General features: G+C 44.4%; 1 protein-coding gene across 3 annotated transcripts in view; it reads right to left on the reverse strand.

Moving 5' to 3' along the window:
- The window catches only part of IL1R1 (interleukin 1 receptor type 1), an 82505-nt gene that overhangs the window by 19064 nt on the left and 38188 nt on the right, over window positions 1-25253 (reverse strand). For all 3 annotated transcript variants that reach the window (XM_065929663.1, XM_065929664.1, XM_065929662.1), the window contains exons 2-6: window positions 16271-16422; window positions 12500-12603; window positions 8251-8317; window positions 868-1102; window positions 575-764 (exon numbers count right to left, since the gene is read on the reverse strand). In XM_065929663.1, coding sequence (XP_065785735.1) covers window positions 575-764; window positions 868-1102; window positions 8251-8311 — 486 coding nt within the window. In that variant the 5' untranslated portion in view covers window positions 8312-8317; window positions 12500-12603; window positions 16271-16422. The remainder of the gene's footprint in view (window positions 1-574; window positions 765-867; window positions 1103-8250; window positions 8318-12499; window positions 12604-16270; window positions 16423-25253) is intronic.

Raw genomic sequence — 25253 nt, forward strand, 5'->3', positions numbered from 1 at the left:
CCAATCTACTTTTTAAGAAAAAAATGTTTGAGGACAGAATGCTAACTACAGTTTCTTAGTAATGATATACTTTCATTCTGCACTGATATTTTGTATTTTTAAACCTCTAAAAAATGATTATCCATGTAAGCTCAAACAAGTCAGGTAGATCAAAGATACCAGAATATGATGTATTCCATGCAGTGCTAGCTGATCACTTTTCAGTTACAAAAACCACTAAAGTTATCTAAGGACCACTTAATATTTATAATAAAACATGAAATAATATACTTTATAACAAATAGTCACTTTAAAAAACCCTAAATTTAGAATCATCCTTAAACATCTTATATGCCCACTATACTTTTCTCAGCTGTACCCTATTAAACAAAAATGACAGAAAGTAAATTTTTAGTTAAGCTGCAAATTAAATGCATACAATCACAAAACTTTAAAAATGTTCTATTAAGTTTCACCACTCAAAAGCAAATAATCAGCCAAATGAAAAAGTACTTTGCGGATTCATCCTATTGTCTATGAGAGAAACTGTTTTATTTGCTAGAGAAGTAAAAGGCCATATGTAATACAAAATTACCTTATACCACTGTACTTGGGGTAACTCATTATTTTCATCTTTTAAAAAGTCCAAGTAAGGACATACAAGTTGTCCATCTCCCGCAGTCAGGAGTCTCTGGGTAAACACAGTTCTTTCATTGTAACACAAGTTAGGTTCATGCTGCACAAACTCCGCCACTATTTTAATTTTGAGGCAGTAAGTTGAATTTCTAAAATAAATCAAAATAGGTTCATTAAAAATATTTGTTTTCTGTCCTGAAGTATTGCAGGTACAGACACCACACGTTTGTAAGGTGTTTATCGCTTGCTTACCTCACTGAGCAATAGTAAGCTCCCGAATCCCCCACTTCAGCAGGAACAAACCAGAGCTTGTCTTTGTGCTGATGAATCCTAGATTCTCTTTCTGTAGACACAGGTGTCGTGCTGTCATTTCTATACCAGGTTATAGGCTCTCTGTGCACACTTGTGATAAGAGGACACGAACGAGCATCAATTTCATGTGCGGATGAAACTAATGTAATTTTCTCTTCATGTTCCTCACATTTATCTTTAAAAAGGAGAAAGGGAAAGTCATTTCTGTACGAAATTCGTCAGTGTTTCTTCATGGAATATCCAAATAAAAATACCAGCTATTAAATATATTAATTTGTGCTATACAGGAGAGTGTTAAGAACCTGACAGTTAAGAGAATTATCTTGGAAATCTGAAAGATTTCTAGTCACTTACTACCTGTGTTCTTGAGCAAGTTATTTAACCTCTCTCATCCCCTCTGTGTAGCTGTTTCAGTAAAAAGATGGAATAACTGTAATTTGCCCTTCCACCTGAACAGCTAAAAAAAAATGGACAAAGTATATGAAACAACAATGTTCAAGACATTGAATGTCAGGGGGAAAAGGACCAAAATACCAGAAAGTCGGGACACAAAAGGAGGGGAACCCCAGAGTCTTCCCAAATTACTATGTAGAGGGAGATTCTAAACCATGGCCCTGCAGGGAGGAGAGCAGGCAAAACCCAGTGTTCTTTCTTGAATTGAGGAGATGGAACTGGGCATCCAGGCAAATCAAGAGACCAGAGGGCAGGAAACCAAAGAGATTACAGCTGCACTCAGAGAATGAGTGAGTTCTGGAGCACTACAGAATTGAGCATTCCTCCATTCATGTAATATGAATCCCTGAAGGACAGGAGAGGGCCTGTCTTCCTGGAATAGGAAAACTCTTCGAAGAAATACAAGTTGAAAATTTTCAGGATTTTATGAAAATGACATACCCACAGACCCCAAAGTCACAATGATCCCCAAGCTAAAGAAACATGAAGAAAACCACACCAAGGAAGACAAAAATGATGCAGCCTTCTTACCAGAAACAATACAAGCCAGAAGAGAGAAGAATAAAGATAAGTACTAAATGGAAAAAAAAAAAAAATCATCTACCTAGAATTCTACATCCAGGGAAAGTACCTTTCAGAAATAGAGGCAACACTGTAAAACTCAAGTCAGACAATTGATAATACCTAGTTAATAATATTCATCCCTATTCAATCATCACAGAAAACACATAATATCAGTATGCTCCATTTTCAGCGACGCAAAACTGGATCATCCAGCTACATTTTATCCTCCAGGTCTTCCAACTATAGTGTCTCTTTTCAATTAATAAGCAATTTGGAAGGTGGTACTTTGAGATTATGTGCATAGTCTATAAATATTTTTCACTCAATTATTTTTGTATTCACTGATTATCTTGCTGGAATAAATTATAGAGGCAGAAATAGAGGCAAAATAAAGAAATAGAGGCAAAGTACTTTTTCATACTTTTAAAATATTATTTTTTTATATTTATTTTCATGTATATATATAAACTATTACCAGCACACTTGTACTACCAAAAATATAAGGAGGTCCTTTAGAAAGAAAGAAAAATAGTATCAGATGAAAACAAAAATGAATCTACATAAAGGAATAAATAGCTCCAGAAATGTTTACTACATGGGTAATCATAAAGAGTGTTTCATTTTATTTAAATCTCTTTAAAGTTAACTAAAGATCACTTCATGTCAAATAGACGGGGAAACAATGGAAACAGTGATTGACTTTTTATTTTTGCAGTCATGAAATTAAAAGATGCTTGCTCCTTGGAAGAAAAGCTATGGCAAACCTAGACAGCATATTAAAAAGCAGAGACATTTGTTTGCCAACAAAGGTCAATATAGTCAAAGCTATGGTTTTTCTGGTAGTCACGTATGGGTATGAGAGATGGACCATAAAGAAAGTTGAGCACTGAAAAACTGATGCTTTTGAACTGTGCTGTTAGAGAAGACCCTTGAGAGTCCCTGGGACTGCAAGATCAAACTTGTCAATCCAAAAGGAAATCAGTCCTGAATATTCATTGGAAGGACTGATGCTGAAACTGAAGCTCCAATACTTTGGCCACCTGATACAAGGAACTGACTCATTGGAAAAGACTCTGATGCTGGGAAAGATTGAAGGCAGGAGGAGAAGGGGATGATAGAGGGTGAGACGGTTGGATGGCATCACCGACTCGATGGACATGAGTTTGAGCAAGTTCCAGGAGCTGGTGATGGACAGGGAGGCCTGGCATGCTGCAGTCAGTCCATGGGGTCGCAAAGAGTCAGACACTACTGAGCAACTGAACTGAACTGAAAGATAATTAAATGTTTAAAGCAAAAACCATGATTGTGAGACGTATAACATCTGAAAGAGTAACGTGCATACAAACAGTGGGGCAAGTTCGAGAAGGGAGAAGTGGATGTGTTCTAGGTTTTTATACTACTTGTGAACTGGTACAATCACTTGAAGGTATATAGTGATGTTAAAGATGGATACCATAAGCACTAGGGCAGCTATTTTTTTAAAGTTATGATAAGCCCACACAGAAGATAAAATAAATCATGAAAATTCTCCATTTATCCAAAAGGCAGCAAAAAAAAAAGAGAGAGAGAAGAAAGATAACAAAGAATTAATAGTACAAGGAGAAAATAAAATCACAAACTCCTAAAATAAAATCCAAATATACTAATAATCATATTACATTTTTTTTCATGGTCTAAGTAACCCAATTGAAAGGCAGAGATAGTCAGATTTGATTTTAAAAAAGGATCCTACTATATGCTAAGATACACACAAACCCACACATATACACACTTTAAGTGTAAAAACACCTTAAAAGTAAAAGTGGAGAGGGGAAATATTATGTTAATTAAAAGAAGATTTGAATGGTTATTACATTATTGTCAGAGTAGATTTTACACTAAAGCATATTTCCAGGGGTAAAAAGTCATTTAATTATGACAAAGGAGTCATTTGCCCAGAGGTATATGGTAATCTCAGACATTTATTCACCTACTGACAGTATTTCAAAATACATAAGGCAAAGACTGATAGAACTGCAAAAAGAAATACAGAAACCTACAATTAGAGTAAAGAGATTTCAGCACTACTCACAATAACTGACAGAACGGGTAGAACAATTAGACAGAAGATCAGCAATGATGTAGATTTGAACCATACTATCAACCAATTTGGCATAATTAGTATTTACAGAAAATCTTACCCAACAACCAAATACACATTCTTTTTAATTGCACACAAGACAACTTATCAAGATAAACCATATTCTTGTTCAAACCCAACAGTTAACAAACTTAAAAGGGTTCAAAGTATGTTCTCTGGTGACAGCTGAATTAAATTAGAATTCAATAACAGAAAAATATCTAGGAATTCACTGATGTGTTTAAAAACTTAAAAAAAAAACTTAAAAATTCTAAATAATTCATGCATCAAAGAAGAAACAAGAGGAAATTAGAAAATATTTTGATCTGAATGATAAAATACAACATATCAACACTTGTGTCATGCAAAGGAAAAAATACCTAGGAAGTCAATAGCATTAAATACCTCTGTAAGAAAACAGATCTCAAATTAATAACTTCAGTTTCCACTTAATAAATCAGGAAAAATTAAAACCTAAGTAAGCATAAGACAGTAAATGATATGGCTCCAAGAGAAAAATCAATGAAATAGAAAACAAAAACAAGAAAAATCAAAGATATCAAAAGCTAGTTCTTTCAGAATATTGTAAATCAACTATATTTCAATTAAAAAAAAATTTTTTTTAAGGAAAAAACCCAACAACAAGAACAACAAAAGTTCAAGCTTAGATGGTTTCACTGGTATATTCATAGAACGAAAACACCAATTTTACACAAACTCTTTCAGAAAATTGAAGAGCCAGAAACACTTCCCAATTCACTCTATGAAATAAGTATTATTCTAATTCCCAAACCGAAGACATTACAGGAAAACCATAAACTAGTCTTCATCATAGAATATGATTCAAAATTTTTTTAAACATCTTAGCAAATCAAATCCTACAGTATATTAAAAACCGACAGTACATAGTGAGGTACATAACATGCTAGGAATGCAAGAAAAACAGCAACAAACAAAACTAGAAATAGGTGGGAACTTCCTAAACCTAATAGAGGACAGCTATAAAACACTTATAGCTATCATATATAAGATGAGCAAGAAGGTAAGAATGTCCACTCTAACCACTTTTATTCAACATTGTGTTGGAAGACCTAATTAGTGTATTAGGGCAAGAAAAAGAAATGGCATTAAGATTGAAGGAGAAAATAAAAAGTCTATTTGCACATGATGTGATTATCTATGTAAAATATGCTATGAAATCATTCTTATTTGCATATTCATATTATATCCTACAAGTGAGGAACCCCTCTAGATCTTTTATAGATTTCTTTGCATATTAAAGAGTGTATATTATCAAAAACAATTAGAAACTGAATTTTTGAAAATACCTTTTATAATAGCCTCAAATAGATATGAGTAATTAAGGATAAATCTGACAAAAGAAGCATCAGACCAATCCAATGAAAATTACAAAATAAATTTATAAAGATTAAATTTATTAAATAAATTTTAAGAGATCAAAGACAATGAAGATGTCTATACTTCATTCTTTGATCAGAAGACTCAATATTGCTAAGTAGTCCAATCTCTCTAAACCAATTTATACTCATTTCAATATTATCTGGGATTGTGATGGTTTCACGGGTGGATATGTATGCCAACACATCAAATTGTATACCTTAACGTGTGGTTTATTGTGAGTCTATTATAACCTACTTTAAAGCTGCTTAAAAACAGTATTGAAACAAAAGTGGCTAAGGCGCTCAGCATGATACCTGCATTGAGCCAATGCTAAGTATTTCACTCCTAGGAATAGCAGTAGCAACAACAATTAACAGTGATAAAAGAGTAAGCCTGAAGAACTCAGTTCAACACAATCTCCTGTTTATCTGGGGTTTGCCCCACGGCTCCACCAAAACTGTTCTGACCAAGGTCACCTATGGCTTTTAAGCTGCTAAATCAATGGCTTTCAAATATCCGCTTACTTAACACATCTGCACTGCTGCTGTTGCTCAGTCACCCAGTCGTGTCTGACTCTTTGCACCCCCACGGACTGCAGCACGCCAGGCCTCTCTGTCCTTCACTACCTCCCAGAGTTTGCTCAGATTCATGTCCATTGAGTCAGTGATGCCATCCATTGCACTGGACACGTGCTATCCTCATCCATAACAGGTTCTTCACTTGGCTTCCAGGAAGGCTCCTGCATTTGGTTCTCCTCCTACACTTCGGGCCAGTCCGTCACTGGCTCTTGGATGAGTGGGAGCCTGACCACCCATTCTTGGAGAGCTGTGGGGTTCACTCCTTGATGCTCTGTTCTTTTCTAACCACCCTCACTCCCCATCAAGTCTCAGAGTTCTAATACCACTTGCTTGCCAAGGCCTTCAACTTTATCCCTCCAATCTCTAGCTCCAGACTGCTTAATCAAATCACTATGTAGACATCTAATGGACAGCTATTGTGGTGCTGGAGAAGATTCTTGAGAGTCTCTTGGACAGCAAGGAGATAAAACACAGCCAGTCCTAAAGGAAACCAACCCTGAATATTCATTGGAAGGACTGATGCTGAAGCTGAAGATCAATACTTCAGCCTCATGATGTGAAGAGCCAACTCATGGGAAAAGCCCCTGATGCTGGGAAAGATTGAGGACAAGGGGAGAAGAGGGTGGCAGAGAATGAAATGGTTAGATAGCATCACCGACTCAATGGACATAAGTTTGAGCAAATTCTGGGAGATGATGAAGGAACAGGGAAGCCCGGCATGCTGCAGTCCATGGGGTCACAAAGAGTCAGACAGAACTTAGCAACTGAACAAGAACAACAGCCTTAACATGTCCAGTCTGAACACGTGACCTTCCCCCATCTCATCAACAGCAACTCCACTTTGCATGTGCTCAGGCTAAAACCCTCTGTCCCTCACATCCACATCCACTCTGTCTGAAAATCCTCTTGGCTCTGTCATCAAAGCATATCCAGACTCTGACAACTCAATTCTCCTTGTCACCCTTGAATAGCTTACCTTCATAGCTTGCCTGAACCACTGTAACCACCTCCTAACTGGCCTATTTCTTCCTTTGCCTCCCAATGGCCTGTTCACAGTATAAGAACCAGCATGAGCCTGTAAAATATAGAAATTTCCTGGCAGTCCAGTGGTTAGGGCTCCACGCTTTCACTGTGGAGGGCCTAGGTTCGATCCCTGGTTGGGGAACTAAGTTCCCACAAGCCACAGAGTGCAACCAAAAAGAAAAAAAAAAAAAAATCACCTCTCTAGGTTTAAACAGGAAACCTACACAGTCTTCCCATTTCAAAGTACAAGCCAAGATCCTTAGAAAGGTCACTAAATTCTCCACATGGCCAACCCTCCCTCAACCCCCATCACTCAAATCAGACCCCCCACCTTTCACTCTGTTCCAGCCACAGCAGATTTCACTTCCTGGAGCATGTCAGTACTCCTGGCCTCAGGACCTTGGCACAGGCTGCCAAGAATATTTCTCCACCCTAACCTGGTCTATATGGCTCCCTCCACCCCTTCCTTCAGGGTCAAGTCAACTTCTTGATGAGATCTTTTCTGGCCACACTATCAAAAAAAAATGTAACCTTCTGCCCACCCCAACCCCAAAACTTTATACCTTCCTTTTCCTGCTTTTTTTTCTCTCTACACTTACCAACATATAACATAATATATATTTACTTATCTAAGGTATTGTCTCTGTCCATTACTGGAATGTAAACCCCATGCAGACAGATATTTCTGTCTGGATCATTCATGGTTGTAGCCCCAGTAGCAGTGCCTGGCACACAGTAGGGCTAAATGCATTTGCAGTGAGAGAGGGAGGGGGGAAGAGTGAAGACGAATAAATGGAGACAATAAAGAACTGTCAGCTGTGGGTTCACAAAGACTGCATTTTATACCTCTTCCAAATGAAAACCAGGAGTCCCCAGATTATACTCTTTAAGCAGCAACAAAGTGGGGAGAGACCTGGACTAGACATTTGTGGCATGGATTACAGCTCTTGCTCTGAAGTAGCCTCATGACCGTGGGCTCCTAACCTCCCTGGGCTTCAGCTTCCCAATGGACAAATGAGAGAATGAAAAACAAAGATGTTGAAAGGGCGTCCAATGATACAGTTCTGTGACCTGGAAATCCACAGACACAGGTAAGAAAAATGATGCTGTTAAGGAAGGTACCACAGGTATTCTACGTAACAGATTTTCTTAGCGGACAGGAACACAAGGAAATGCTTTACTCACCGGCCTCCAGAGAAGGAATCAGTAAAGTGATGACACAAAGAAGCCTGAGTAATACTTTCATATTCTCCTGGAGAAACAAACAAACAAAAATTTTAAAGTAACTATTCCCCCCAAATCTCTAAAGCTACATACATTGACTCCCCACCTGGCTTCACCCTCACCCCCAAGTCACACTGATGGGCTAGTCTCCCTACATCGTTTATGTGATCATGCCTTGTGATGCAAGATGGGTAAAAGGAGGATGAAGACTTTTAACAGAATTGGGGACAAGCTGACACAATTAAAGATGACCAGAACTTCCATCATCTGTGCCATCATTCATTTCCATTTAAATTTCCCCCAAATCCAACCTATGCTACACCCCAAGTAGACTACTCACTAGACCATAAAGCATCCTACCTCTACTTATATGGAACTGTTCCCCACCTAGAACATAGTCACTGTCAGGACCCATGTGCAAAGCCCCAAACTTCCATATCCTGCAAAAGGTCACACCTTCCCTTTATAATGTATGACATTAAACCCTTTGGATGAAATGGCACAGCTGCATAGAAATGAACCAGAAAGACCAAGAGAAATAATAACAATATATTACAATTGGGTTGGTCCTTATGATTCGTTGTCTTCTCCTTTTCTGGGGTTTGCTAGAGCTTTCAATTTAAAATTTCTACACTAAACATGTATTAATATTACCACAAAAAAAATAAAACCTCCACAGCCCCTCTGCATAGTTTAGAAGCCATACCAACAGAGCAGCAGCTACAACAGGTGTTGATCAGCCATTGGGCTATGTATTAAACTGAGGTCCTGGTGGTGGTTTAGTCACTAAGTCATGTGCAACTCTTGCGACCTTGTGGACTGTAGCCCACTAGGCTCCTCTGTCCATGGAATTTGTCGGGCAACAGTACTGGAGTGGGTTGTCATTTCTTCCTCCAAGGGATCTTCCTGACCCAGGGACAGAACCCAGGTTTCCTGCACTGCAGGCAGATTCTCTACAGACTGAGCCACCAGGGAAGCCCTGGTAACCTGTGGTTTTAATTTCATAACATTTTATCCATACACATGGCAGGGGGCATAATCAGGTCAAGCATTTGACTGATGCCAGGAGGAAGGCATGCCCAGGGCTTTATCCATTAAACATCACTAAAATAATATCAATTGGAATTGAAAAAGGAAAAAAAATGCTCCTTTTGCCTACCTTTCTAAACTACTCAAGCCCACATGAAGTAATGTTCAGTATGGCCCCTTTCCTTTTGGAATGTTCCTGTTCCATACTCCTGAGGCGGCGGCAGGGGGTGGGGGTGGGGCTGCAATTATGTGCACCAAACTCCAATCTCATGCTTCCAATGAATTTATGAAAGTGAGAAAAGTGTTAATTCACTCAGTCATATCTGACTCTTCGTGACCCCAAGGACTATAGCCCACCAGACTCCTTTGTCCATGGGATTTCCCAGGCAAGAATCCTGGAGTGGGTTGCCATATCCTTTTCCAGGGGATCTTCCTGACCCAGGGATTGAACCTGGGTCTCCTGCATTGCAGATTCTTTACCATCTGAGCCACTAAGGAGGCCCCTAATGTACAAATTTATCTGACAACCTATGAATTCCTCATATTCCACAGGCCTCAGACCAGATTTATTCTCCCCACCAACCGTGCTCCCCACCTCAGTGATAGGGACAACTCTGTCACATGTGTGTGCACACACACACACACTCTGCATGCACGCATGCACACACACACACACTCTACATGCATGCGCGTGCATGCGCGCGCGCACACACACACACACACACACACACACACACACACACACACCTCCCAATGAGAGATGCCGGCTCAGTGACCCTGACGCCTGCCACCCCAGAGCTGCTCTCGCCAGCACTAACCAGTCGATCTCCAGGGATTACCAAACTGGTTGAACCAGACATTACCAAATGATCAAGTCAAAACACCTGCGCCGGCTCCCCAGTGCACCCCAAACAGTCCGCAGCCCTGAGCACAGCTCCTCCGTGCGGAGGCTCTGACTGCTCTCTGCAGACTCAAGCCTCTGCCTCCCTGTCCCCCCACCCATCCGCTGTCAGCCTTCACCTTGCCCTGTGCTCCAGCCCCGGAGCCCTTGGCTCTGCCCTGCACCTCCCAAGGTGCCTCCCAATCCATCTGGTCTCAGCCAGGGTCACCCTCCTCCCACCACCCCAGGGAGACCCCAGAACACTTGCCTGGCTATTCCTTCCTCCCCTGGGCCCCCACAGCCACCAGCATGAATGTAATAACACATGTCACGGCCGTTACCCCAGGACAGGAAGCCCCATGGGGACAGGAACCACAGCTTCCCTATCACTGCATCCAGCACTGAGCTGAGCTGGGAATTCAGAAGCCCACGGTAAGTGCTCACAGAATGAGTGAGAAAATGGACTAAAGAAATAGCTGTCCTCTATACCCAACCCTGGGGGCAGTGTCCAGGGCAGACCATATAATATCATGCTTTGGAGAAGAATCTGTCCTTTTAGTATTACAGAAGATGAGACTTGCCTACATTTTTTTCTGTAGCCATAAGTTACTTGCAAACTGCAAGTAACACAAAATATTTTAACTAAGACATCACAAATCCAGATTCTAATAACACAAAATCATTAAAATATTAGCTGAAAAATATTCTATTTGAAAGGGGGAAGGGAGGGTGAGACAAATTGAGAGAGTAGCAGGGAAATATACACATTACTGTATGTAAAACAGATAGCTAGTGGGAATTTGGTGTATGACACAGGGAACTCAAACTGGAGCTCTGAGACAGCCTAGCAGGTTGGGATGGGGTGAGAGGTGGGAGGAGGCCCCATAGGGAGGGGACATATGTGCACTTATGACTGATTCATGTTGATGCATGGCAGAATCCAACACAACATTAAAACGCAATTATCCTCCAATTAAAAATGAATTTTTAAAAGTGGTATTAAAATGTATAAAAATGTTACAATGTGCTTTTAAAATACAGGCACACCTTATTTTATCGCACTTCGCTTTACTGCGCTTCACAAATGTTGTGTTTCATTTTTTTAAAACAAATTCAAGGTTTGTGGCAACCCCTCGTTGGTCCCATCTCTTGGCACCACTTTTCCAACACCATTTGCTCCTTTCATGTCTGTCTCACACTTTGGCGATTCTCACAACATTTCAAACCTTTTCATTTCTATTATGTTTATGCGCATCAGTGACCTTTGATGTTACTACGGTAATTGGCTTGGGGGTTACCACGAACCATGTCCATAAAAGACAGCAAACTTAACTGACAAATATTCTGTGTGTTCTGACATCTCCATCAACTGTCAGTCCCTCAATGCTCTCCTTGGGCCTCCCTGTTCCCGGAGACACAACAATATTGAAATCAGGCCAACTAATAACCCTACAATGGACTCTAAGTGTTCAAGTGAGAGGAAGAATCAATGTGGCAAACGTCACTGTTGCCTTATTTTAAAAAATTGCCACGGCCATCCCAGTCTTCAACAACCACTCCTGTGATCAGTCAGTAGCCATCAACATTGAGAGCAGATCAGACCCTCCACCAGCAAAAGGGCTGTAACTCACTGAAGGCTCAATGATGGTCAGCACTTTCTGAGCAATAAAGTATTTTCTAGTCAAGGTACGTACATCGCCTTTTTATTGCTCATTTAACAGACTGCAGTATAGTGTAAACTTTTACATGTGCTATGAAACAAAAAATTTGTGTGACTTGCTTTATTGTGGTGACCTAGAACCCAAATGCAGCATCTCTGAGGTGTGCCTGCAAACGCAGGGAATAAAAGGCATTCTAGGCATAAGAGACCAGCCTTGTCTCAGGTGGCATAGCGGTGAAGAGTCTGCCTGCCAACGCAGGATTTGGGTTTAATCCCTGGGTTGGGAAGATCCCTTGGAGTAAGAAATGGCAACGCACTCCAGTATTCTTGCCTTGGAAAATCCCATGGACAGAGGAGCCTGGCGGGGTACAGTGCTCAGGGTCACTAAGTCAGATGCAACTGAGTAACTGAACACACACACACACGCACACGTCCAAGCCTGAGAAACACCTCCATTCCCATTCTCCTCCACTTACCCTCAGCATGAGGAAAATGATTTCTGTACCTGGTTCAAGCCTTGAAACCTACCTCAGAGCAGTAAGGCCACATTCCTTAAATATCCTGTAATTCTGACATTTTATTCACATAAACAAGCCTTCTCCCAAAACAATCGAGATTAACAATATTGTCATCATATTTACCTTTAAACAGTACTCAGATTATCAAATGAGATAGGAGGCTTTGACGTCCTGCCGTCTGGCTTATTAACTCTTTCTGTCACCCCGAGGAAGTGTGTTTTAAATCTCTACAATACAGAGGAAGAAAATAAAGGGTTAATACATTTCCCAATTACCTGTTCCAGGCCAATCCATAACCCACATTTGTTTATTAAAAATGAGATAAAGACATCACAAAATCAACTGAATTCTGCTAGCTGTTAGTTACAAGCTCTGGCTTGCTCGATGAGTAGGCATAGAAGACAAGGAAGGTACCAAGCTGAATTCATAGTGTGTGTGTCTGAAGATACATCTCCAAATGAACTGTGGGCAAGCAACGTTTCATAACAAGTCCAAGACCAGTGTGATCTTGGACACAACTCCTCCTCATTCAGTTTCCTCATCTATACAGGTGATGATGACTTCAGAGCCCTTTGTATCCTATCAGATACATAAAGCACTTCCCAAGTGGCTCAGTGGTAAAGAATCTGCCTGCCAGTGCAGGAGATGCAAGAGACATGGGTTCTATCCCTAGGTCAACAAGATCCCTGGAGAAGGAACTGGCAACTCATTCCTATATTCTTGCCTGGGAAATTCCATAGACAGAGGAACCTAGAGGGTACAGTGCCTGGGATGGCAGAAGAGTCAGACAAGACTTAGCAACTGAGAATGCACAGCTGCACATACATAAAACACAGGAGACCAGCCCCAGGGGTCCAGGGTTTACTTCACCTGTCCTGGAACTGTTCTGGGAAAAAGACGGAGGTGGGAGACACCCCTTCTCCTCCGCAGGGGACTTTCTGTCCCCTGATGAATCCCTGCCATCCCCAGGACCCTAGGGCCAGGGGATCAGCTCCAGACCATGGGATGGGGTTGAGTCATAGAACCCAGGAAGCAAGCACAGTGGAGAAGAAGCAGGTAAAGATGCACCATCCAAGGCCACACTAAACATGCTCCCAACCAAAATTAACAAAATCCCCCTGATGCCCCAAAGTGACACAAAAATTCCAAGAGCAAAACCAAACCAGACTACCTTTCACACTGAGAGTCCGTGAAAGGCAGGCAAAGTCAGAAAATCCCTCAGCGACATTCGTGTTCTGTGGTCTGACAGGCAGAATGGGATGCCAGAGGCAAAATAATTTTAAAAATTCAAAATAGGGACTTCCCTGGTTGTCCAGTGGTGAAGACTGTGCTTCCAACACAAGAAGCGCAGGTTCAATCCTTGGTTGGGGAACCAGGGACCTCACATGCCTCTCAGCGTGGGCAAAAATAAATAAAATATAACTTAAAAATTCAAAATAAATCAAGTGAAATATAAAATGAGAACCTGCTCTTCACAATTTAGGCATCAGCCACATGTGCAGGAAGATCCCCTGGAGAAGGAAATGGCAGCCCATTCCAGTATTCTTGCCTGCAGAGTCCCATGGACAGAGGAGCCTGGAGGGCTACAGTCCATGGGGTCACAAAGAGTCAGACATGACTAAGTACTAACACTTCCCCTTCACTTTCACATGTGATCACAAGATACATCCCACATACCCACACTGGATAGAAGCTCAGCCTCTGTGTCTCAGTTCCCCCTTTGGATAAAATTGGAACCATGCTAACAGTATTTGTCCTTAAAGGACTATTGTGGGGATTAAATGAGCTACCACATGTGAAGGGCTTGGAACACTGTCTCGCAAATGGTCACTCTGAGTTAACTGTTATCAGTCATCTCATGTTCTGATGACAGATATAAGGTCTGGTAAAATTATTTTGAGGTATCCATTCATTTGTTTACTCATTCACTGCTGAATCAATGACTATATATTGAAGATCTACCACATGCCTTGGAAGGAAAACTATGACCAATCTAGACAGCTTAATAAAAAGCAGAGATATCACTTGCCAACAAACGTTTGTATAGTCAAAGCTATCATTTTTCCAATAGTCATGTACAGATGTGAGAGTTGGGCCATAAAGAAGTCTGAGCACCAAAGAATTGATACTTTTGAACTGTGGTCCTGGAAAAGACTCTTGAGAGTCCCTTGGACTGCAAGGAGATCCAGCCAGTCAATCATGAAGGAAATCGACCCTGAATATTCGTTGGAAGGAGAGTTGGGCTATAAAGAAAGGTGAGTGCAGAAGAATTGATGCTTTTGAACTGTGGTGTTGGAAAAGACTCTTCAGAGTCCCTTGGACTGCAAGGAGATCCAACTAGTCCATCCTAAAGGAGATCAGTCCTGGGTGTTCATTGGAGGGACGGATGTTGAAGCTGAAACTCCAATATTTTGGCCACCTGATGCAAAGAGCTGACTCATTTGAAAAGACCATGATGCTGGGAAAGATTGAGGGCAGGAGGAGAAGGGGACAACAGAGGATGAGATGATTGGATGGCATCACCGACTCAATGGACATGGGTTTGGGTGGACTCCAGGAGTTGGTGATGGACAGGGAGGCCTGGCATGCTGCGGTTCATGGGGTCGCAAAGAATCGAACACGACTGAGCAACTGAACTGAACTGAACTGATGCTAAATTTGAAGTGCCAATACTTTGGCCACCTATGTGAAGAGCCGATTCATTAAAAAAGATCCTGAAGCTGGGGAAGACTGAGGGCAGGAGGAAAAGGGGGAAGCGGAAGATGAGAGGGTTAGATAGCATCACTGACTCAATGGACAATGAGTTTATGCAAACTCCAGAGGACACTGGAGGACAGGGGAGCCTGGCGTGCTACAGTCCATGGGGTCGCAAAAAGTCAGACATAATCAAACAACAACTGCGTGCCTATGTCTATGCTTGGTCCTGGAAACAAGACTAGAAATACTGACCCAGAGGCTTAAGGAGCTCACCAGCCAGCAAGGAGAGTGGGCATGTCCACGGAGTCACACCATGATGCGGACAGTTGCCCGGGGCATGTGGTGAGCCTCATGGAGGTTGAGCACAGGGGAGAGTCATCACGTTCCTGACCATAAGTCAGAGTTGAGGTGCAAGGCGGCAAAGCTTAGGGAGGCAGAAAGTGCCCAGAACACGCAGATCCTTGCTGAGGAGTGGGGACTGAAATCTGTAGGTGGCAAAACAATCACTGAAAGGTTTTAAGCCACAGAGTGGTGTGTGGTCAGATTTTCTTTTTTTTTTTTTAATGGAAATTTTGGCACCCACGTGGAATGTAAACAGGAGATGGGTGAGGAGGCAGGGAGAGCAGGCAGCCAGGGAGGGGCCGTCCAGGTTGAGCAGGGATGCAGGCATGAGCAGCCAGCAGAGACAGACGGACAGAGGAGGGCATATCTGATATCTGAGACTCACTCGGAGGTGAGTCAGAGAAGCGGTGACTGAGTGGGTCTGGGACCCACTGGCCCTGAGTCACGCATGTGGTGCCAGCAAGGGGCAGGGCAGGGTGAGGAGGGTGGGTTCCAGCATCCACAGAGCCAAGGAGATGCCCACGGGGCTGTCACTCACTGCACTACCAGCTTGGGTCTCCTGAAACCACATGACAGACCCTGAGACCCTGAGACTTAGGTGAAAGTTAAGTGAAATCCACAAGGGATCCGGGACAACCTGGAGTTGAGACAGCTCAGACCTGCCCTTGGGAACATCATCACAAGATCACGGCTGGAGCTAAAGTGGGGTGACCCTGGGAAAGTGGGTGGGCAGTGATTCTTACTAGGGTCACAGACCCCTTCAGAAGTCAGATAAAACCATGGAGCTGTCCCAAAGAAAAACACACCAACAAAAATGAAATATTTTGTATATCGTGGGAGATAGTCCAGAACTACCTTAAACACAGTGGGACGCTTCCTCTGTCGATGAGAGAAGGCAGGTGAAGCCCTGGGGTGAACCAGCCTGGTCACTGTGGAGAAGGTCTTTTCCTGTAGGAGGCGGGCCCGCTTCTTAGGAGGGAGTCAGCATCTTCAGTGGCCACAGCTGCCTGGGCAAAGGAAGAGCACACATGAGCGTGAACTTGCATGGAGACGGTTAAGTCATCCACCACTGCACAGGTCTCAAGGTGTCCAAACTAACAAAACAAGCTTGCAAAGCTGAGTCACGTGTTTCAAGTGCACGTCGTTTGAGAAAACAGATTCAGGAAATCAAGTTGGGGTGAGGAGCAAGAGGTTGACAACCCCTAGTTTGTTTTAACTAAACACACACACACCTGGAACTTTGCTGCACACTGGGGTGCAGGGACAAGTCAAACCACCTCAAGGAGCCCATACCTTAAGGCACCTTGAGAATAGTGCTCTTAGAAACTCTCCAGGTGCCAGGAGAAACTTCCAGGCCCTGTTTAAAAACAGGCTTCCTCTACGAATCGTCACTCTTCCTTTCTGCTCTTCTTTAACACCTGCGTTCCAAATTACATAATTTGCTACTGAGGTTGTATTGTTCAGTTGCTCAGTCATGTCCAACTCTTTTTGACCCCATGGTCTGCAGCATTCCAGGCTCTTCTATCCTCCACTATCTCTTGGAGTTTGCTCAAATCCATGTCCACTGAGTCAGTGATACTATCTAACCATCTCATCCTCTGTTGCCCTCTTCTCCTCCTGCCCTCAGTCTTTCCCAGCTAATTGGCTCTTTGCATCAGGTAGTCAAAAGTATGGGAACTTCAGCTTCAGCATCATCAGTCCTTCCAATGAATATTCAGAGTTGATTTCCTTTAGGACTGACTAGTTTGATCGCCTTACAGTCTGAGGTACCACAGGCTCTTAGTCGCTCCACGTGAAGGGACCCCCCCCCCCCCAGTCCCCATCTTACTGGACAGTTCTACAGCACATGGCCCCCACCCGCCCCTGCTCTGACCATCTCCCTGGAATGAGGGCCCAGCCCTTCTCCTCCACCAGCACTGGGCCGTCTCTGCTCCCGGCTCATCTGTAAGCCCTGCGTCCTTCTGCCTCCATGCTACCTCTACAGTGCTTCCCACGACTGTCATTCAATCCAATCCTTTCTTTTCCTGCGACTTCTGATCAGCTCTGAGTGGATTCTCTGATCAACAGCCTCTTCCACAGGCTCCTGCTTACCCCCTTCCTCCACAGTTAAGAGTGCCGAGTTACACAGGCTCTCCTTGACACCCTGCACTGGCTGCCTCAGGGATACAGGGCTCTGGCCACACTGGGTGGCTCCCCCCATCACTGGAACTCCCTGCCTGGCCAAGGAAGAAGGATACAGGGCAGACCCACTGTGTCTCCTGCACTCCTGGGAGGAGGACCCACCCTTACACATCTGCATGTGCTAAGAGCTCAATAACATGTGTAGAAGTCAGGGTGGAAGGAAGAAGAGAGGGAGGGAGGGAGCAAGAAGGAACCCACCCACCATCTTTGCACTAGACCAAAAAGGGAGCAACACCCACCTGGAATGACGCTGGGGAAGCATGTGCTGCCCATGAGTTAGAAAACAGGCAGAGGGGAGCCATCCCTGGGGCTGGAGATGGCTGAGACTTGCCCGGGAGAAGGTGGACCAGTGCTTAAGGCGTGGGACAAAGGCTCACAGCTGGAGGGGGCAGGAGGTCCGAGGGAGTGGGGAGCAGGAGCTGGACTGGAGATGGAGCACTTCAACGCCACAAGGAATTCTGAGTCAGCAGCACCCCCCTTATCCAGAGGAAACAGCAAAGATTTCAAAGATGGTTTTTATTTTGAAATTGATTTGTAATAAAATTCAATATATCCTTTTGTTATTTGTTGCTTTTTCCTTGCTGCTTTTAATATACTGACACATATATGTGGAGCCTAGCAAAATGATACAGATGAACTTATCTGCAAACCAGAAATACAGATGCAGACACAGAGAACAAATGTATGGCACCAAGGGAAGAAATGGGGTGGGAGGAACTGGGAAATTGGGATTGACATAGACATACTATCAGTACTATGTGTAAAATAGATGACTAATGAGCACCTGCTGTACAGACAGGGAACTCTACTAATTCTCTGCGGTGATGTAAATGGGAAGGAAATCTGAAAAAGACTCCGTACAGCTGACTCACTTTGCTGTGCTGCAGAAACTAACAGCATAGTGAAGCAACAAAACATCAATAAAGAAAAATTATCCTCTTAGAAAATATCTACAGTCACTGATTTATTCCACCATGCTATTTCTCAGGTGAATTTTCCACGTAAAATAAGATGATTAACTTCCCCAGGAGATGAAGAAGCGCGCCCGCCCCCCGCCTTTACTATGTCTGAAATTTCCCAGACTTGCTGGCATCGTCTCCATAGCAGCTCCCAGCTGATGTGCAAAGGCGCAGCGGTGCACTGAGGTGCCCAGGGTACTGCCTGACCCAGGGCAGCCACGGAGGGGTGGGGTGACCGGAAGCCGCAGCCAGTCACCCCCTCCATCACTCCAGGACAGGTGCAGCGAGAGTGAAAACAGGGCATCGCTTTCTACGACGCTCCCCGAAACAGCGAGCCATCATGAACGCCCCAAGCAGAGCCGCCATTGCTTCTCGGGGGTAACATCCGGGAACGAGCGCGTCACAGCGCCACTGGGTGGCCCACGGACCACAGCTGCAGGCTCATTAAAGATAGGGTAAAAATGCAAATCTGAGGCATAGAGCAATTTCCTACTAGATCCAGAAAGACAAACTTCACCGTGAGCTAAATTAAGAACAGAGACGAAGTATCAGAGTTTACCATGAACGTCCTGGCCCCAAGGAAAGCCCCACTTCCGGGAAGGACGGACTTCATCCATGGCGCCTTCCTGTCACCATGAGAAACTGCAATCCCAGTGCGGACAACGGAACAGACATGGTGGGGGTAGGGTGCTGTCATAAGAACCAGAGGGGTGTCCTCAAGGCCCAGAGTCCCCGCGCAGGGGGAGGGGACATTTGCTTCCACCTTTACTATTACGGCCCTCTTATTCTTGAGGAATTTCCTTCTTGTTTCTGAGGAATTCCCCCTCATTGTGAAGCCTGTATTCCAGGAAAGAAGCCAGGCATGCAGGGGCTGAGGTGGCACACAGCGGACACACACACGGCAGGCACACACAGAAGATGCAGGAAGACACACGAGTGTCTGGGCTGCACTCTCCATACAGGGCCTACGGGGGCCTTGCTGTGTGGGGTTCAGGGGGTTTCTGGCCACAGTAAGCTCCAAGCCTGACTCCCCGGCCCGCCCCCAGCCCCATCCCATACCGTGGGGGCCCTTAGCGTGCCCACAGGCAGACATCCCCACCCCTCCAGTCCCCGCATACAGCCCTGGCCACTCTGCAGACCAGGCAGGCCCTCAGGAGTGGAGTACGCAGAGGACCACCAGGAAAGAGGCCTGCGTCCACCCTGGACTCCGAGGGCAGGCTATCTGGGCAGGGAGCTCCAGGGCTCCTGGGTTCTGGACCATCCTCTAAGCTCCAAGACTCCCGGCCATGCTGAGTCCTGTGGCCAGCTGATAAGCAGGGCAGAAGCCTCCAAAGTACGGGGTCTGGGGGACTTCCCTGGTGGTCCAGGGGTTGAGGGGCTTCCCAAGTGGTTCAGCGGTAAAGAATACGCCAGCTAATGCAGAAGATGCGGGAGATACAGGTTTAATCCCTAGATGGGAAGATCTCCTGGAGAAGGAAATGGCAACCCACTCCAGTATTCTTGCCTGGAGAATCCCAAGGACAGAGCAGCCTGGTGGGCTACAGTCCTTGGAATCACAAAGAGTCAGACATGCCCAAGCACTCACACCACACCAGTGGTTAAGACTCTGTGCTCCCACTGCGGTGGGGCACGGTTTCAATTCCTGGTTGGGGAACTAAGATCCCACATACCACACAACCAAAACCAAACAGAAAATATAGGGCCTGGGTGGGATCTGTCCTATCCGAGTTTAAGGGAAGTTTCTGCAGAAACCCAAGGAGACATACTGTGGCCCTAAGGTGCCCCTCCCTCTTCCAGGGACCTGAAGTAGCAGAGCCCCGCCTCTCAATACAGAAGGGAAGTGAAGTGAAAGTCGCTCAGTCGTGTCTGACTCTTTGTGACCCCATGCACTATACAGTCCATGAAATTCCCCAGGCCAGAATACTGGAGTGGGTTGTCATTCCTTTCTCCAGGGGATCCTCCCAACCTAAATTGAACCCAGATCTCCCACATTGCAGACGGATTCTTTACCAGCTGAGCCATAAGAAGGAAATCCTGATGGTACTTCCCAGGTTTCCACTTCATGCCAACTCACTCTCCACACTGAGCGTCTCCCTGCACAGACATAGATGGAATCATTTAATATGACTTCTCACCCCAAACATTAACAGACACAGCCTACATGTATGGCTGACATACTGGAGAAATACTCAGAGAATGACGCTCTAACTAACTCACCTATAACAAAAAGAGAGAGTGTATGAGTCCCCAGGGAAAGCAAAGACTATAAAGCAGATTCTTTAGCTTCTGAAATGTCACCACCCACATGCTCTATGGAAAATTAGTGGAAACATGCATGGGGAATGGATTATGGTATTAAAACAAAGCCCATAATGAGGACCTTCACCTCTGACAAGCATTCAGCCAGCCATTAAACAGTCAATATTCAGACTAAAAATGTCAGTTTTAAAGACAAGGCAATAAAAGAACTTATAAATCCAGAGAACTACATGATGGTGGAAAATACTTTAGAATTCTATGTTTACACAAGTCTTTGTTTCTTAAACTAGAGCCACAAAACCCCAGAGAGAAACTGCCAACTGCCAGGGAGCTCAGTGTCTATCTTCCTGCAGCAATAATTCTCCATGAGGATTTTCTGGGGGGAGCTTTTATATTAACATAAAATGAATTACATTTATTATTTTATATTAATATAAAATTGTATATTTAATGCATATTTACATTAATACAAAATTTTATATTAATGTAAAATAATAAATTAAATGTGATTCATTTATTTAAATATACTAAAATTTTTTATATTAATATGTATCAATATCTTATATTAATATAAACATTTATATTAATATAAAATTAATTACAAATTATTTTATATTAGTAATTTTTTATATTAGAGGATACAGGACTATGTCATGAAGCAGAAAGAAAAGTCTCCAAGAGATAAAACACGAGACAAAAAACTGTCCCTTAAGGTGACACCATGGCATGCTCAGTCAAGCATCCACTCCTGACTTCCCAAGAGGAACGTTTTGGAGGTAGGATCTGAGAGGCAGTGTCCTGGGTGAGCACCACAGTCACCTCTACTGAGTCCCCCTGACACCCCACAAGGCTGGAGGCTAACTCCAAGGACAGAGAGGACGCCAGGCTCTGCACCAGGAAGGAGAACTTGGACGTGTCAGCCTGGGGGTGACCACAGTGTGCTCCCGAGTGACACGACTGCTCCCGCTCTGCAGAGATGAACAACACATCCTAAACCTTGACCACATGACCACGTGAGAAAGAGCCTTCCACGATTGGGACCAAGCAAAACCATCCCACCAGAGGCGGCAGGAATATACATCCTCCCCCAAAACCCCAAAGTCCAAACCCCCCCGAGACACTGGCAAGCTTCCTATCAGCAGGCAGATCCAAAAATGTAGCTCACAGAACTGACTCAGTTACCCAAACAAACGGGGAAAGGAAAGTTTTTGGTTTTTATCGTAAGGATATCACAAACAGGACATGAAGATAAAGTAAAAATAGCCACAGATAAAGTAAAAAGTTGCTAGGAATTCTAAGCTTTCAGCTCTTACACAGCACCATATTGGTGGTGTCACATGGATTTTCAGGGAAGAGGTGAAATGAGGCATGGAGGAGAGTGATTCCTGTCACAAGCGGGCTACAGACAGGAACGCCCTTGACCGCCAGGCTGGCATTTGGCATGGTCTCCACTCTGCCTTCCTCGGGCTCCTGGACGAGAGAAGCCAGACTGAGTGATGGAAGTGACCCTGGTCTCCATCCCTGGTGCCTTTTTAATCTATTGACTGGGGACTTCTGCAGAAACTAATGCCTGTGGCCAGCAGATTGTTATGTAAGTGAATATTGAAAGGTCTCCAGTCAATAACATCTGGGTAACAAAAGGCGTTTCGCTGTGTCTCTGGTCAATAATGTGTTAAGCACACTGCCTCGCCCCTTCCAGCATCTTATCCTCCAGCACAACCCCAACCCAGAATCTTGCCAAAGGCTCTGAGACGGATTGTGGCCAAGACAAGACTTGCATAGCTGACAGAGAGAGAGAAGATGCCTGGAGCACTGGCTCCTGCTCAGGTGAGAACAGCTCCGCTTCCCAGAGTGGGGTCCACAGATGAGTCTCAGAGGACCAGACAGTCTCTGCAAGAATCTTTCAGTGTTTTCACTCCTGGGGCTTTTTTCTTACTGAAGTAAAACATGCACATAGTGAAACACACAACAGATCTTAAGTCTACAATCCCATGAACCAGGACAACTGCAGACACCAAAATCACCCCCATCAGGATGCAGACATTCCCATTCCATCTCCTCTGCAGTTCCTGTGAGCCTCTGAGCAGTCACCTCCCGGGAATGCATGTGGCCCCACCAGGCTGATTTCTGTCGTCTCCTCTACAACCTCCTGGCAGTCAGTGCGTGCGCACCCCGATGGCCAGCTCACACCTGCTGCTCTTCTTGTTTAGTCACTAGATTGTGTCCAACTCTTCTGCAACCCCACGTAGAGTAGCCTGCCAGGCTCCTCTGTCCATGGCATTCTCCAAGCAAGAATACTGCAGTGGGTTGCCAAGTCCTTCTCCAGGGGACCTTCCCGGCCCAGGGATGGAACCCTTGCCTCCTGCACTGGCAGGCAGGTTCTCTACCACTGAGTCACCTGGGAAGCCCCTGCTGCCGTCGGTGCCTTGCTCTTTCAGGGCGCACACCTGCGCTAGTGGTTTCATTACTTGCTACCACCCGATGCAGCGAAAGCGGTGGTTCTCAGTGGGGCCAGCACGCCCCTCAAGGAGCATTCTGGAAACTGTGACGAAGGGGGCTCTTAGTAGCAGAGACCACGGTTGCCACACGTCTGGAATAGCACCCTCCCACCCAACTGTGAAGACCTGGCCCTCATCCTGCTTAAATCCCAGGCTCCCACAGACCTTCATGCTGACAGAGGCATCATTTACCACTTTGGGAGCCTGGCACCCCTACTCCATCCTCCATTGGGATAAAATACATTTTGCTGGCACAATTTCATAGATACTGAATTTTCCTGAGATGCAATCACTGTGAAAATGGAGGGAAGACAGGCCTTGCATCACCACTCAGACCTTGATCACGGGTCAGTCCTCACCTAGGGGTGCATGGATCTCTGCCACACTGTCTGCTCCAGGCTACATGGGCAGGCATCCCGTAACCCTGCAATCAGTCTGCATAAAGCACCGTTGACTTCATCAGACCGGCTGGGCCCTACCCAAGCATCCACACACCGAAATACATCATTCTAACCCAAATTACTTATTTCTTACATATACTACTATATTATTTGGGAATTATGTTGCAATTAAGTTGTATTATATCAACTCAGAATTGTAAAGGGGGGGGGTTTAAATATTTTCATGAAAAGGGAGTATTCGTTTAGACCATGAAATTTTCACACCTTGTTTTATATCCCTGGACATGTTCCAGTGTCTCCTGTCTATGGAAACTTGAATAGAATTTGTATGCTGCTGTTGTGTGAAAACTGTACAAATCTTAATTTGTTAAATTGGTTCCTAGTATTTGACAAGCCTGCTTTTCCTTCTAATTTTCTATTCATTCTATTAATTTTTGAGAATTTGATATTGAAACTCCAACTAAAAATATTAATTTATCTACTTAAAAATAACTGTAATTTATAGTGCAACTACATGTAATTCTGTTCTGTATTTTCCAAGTCTCCTGTCACTGTGTTATCATACTTTCATAATTTAAAAAAGAAAGAAAAAAGGTGGGGGGGGATATTGGGTTTTGAGTGAGATGAGAAGCACTAGTCTAAAGTGATAGCATCTGATTCAATTTGATTCTTGGTCAGGAGCCATTGGCTGTATTTTCAGGGGTCCATGAATTCCCTAGGGGCTCAGATGGTAAAGAATCTGCCTGCAGTGCACGAAACCTGGGTTCGATCTCTGGGTTGGGAAGATCTCTTGGACTAGGGCATGACAATGCACTCCAGTATTCTTGCCTGGAGAATCCCATGGACAGAGGAGCCTGGTGGGCTACAGTCCATGGGGTTGCAAGAGCCAGACACCATTGACTGACACTTCCACCTCATGAGTTCTCTGGTTTGGAAAGCCAGCTGTGCGGAGCCTGAATGCCAAACTGCTCCTCCATCAACAGCACCCTGAGTCCCAGTGAAACCCAGCTACCAAACTGCACTGTAGTGGGGGTCATTTGAGAGATGGCCTGAAACTTGCTCTTTGTACCTCTTAAATGGGGACTGTCACGAGCGAGTGCCTGCTTCCACCAGGAATGCTTTTGCATCTCCTGAGTGCTTCTTTCTCATCTTGAAGACACGGGAGGCTGTGCTATGCCAGGCGTCCTCTTTTCCACTGGCTGCAGAAAAATGTGTTGGTGTTGTCGGCCTCAGCTACTCGTTTGAACCACGTTGGGGACTCTAGGAACACCAGTGCCCCGGGCACACTCCGAAGTGCATGTTAGTTTGCTCTGCGGTTCCCTCCAGCAGTGCTGAGAGTGCCCTGGGCGGTGCTGAGAGGCCAGCAGGAGGGAGCACTGTGCTTTCTTTTGTTCCTGTAGCCCCACTGGGGTCACCCAATAAGGTGCGCGCTGAAAGAAGTCAAAGTGTCAGTCACTCAGTTGGGTCCAACTCCTTGTGACCCCACGGACTGTAGCCCACCAGGCTCCTCTGTGCATGGGATTTCCCAGGTGAGAAGACT

The sequence above is a fragment of the Muntiacus reevesi genome, chromosome 3, assembly GCF_963930625.1.
Source record: "Muntiacus reevesi chromosome 3, mMunRee1.1, whole genome shotgun sequence".
NCBI classification, from domain to species: domain Eukaryota; kingdom Metazoa; phylum Chordata; class Mammalia; order Artiodactyla; family Cervidae; genus Muntiacus; species Muntiacus reevesi.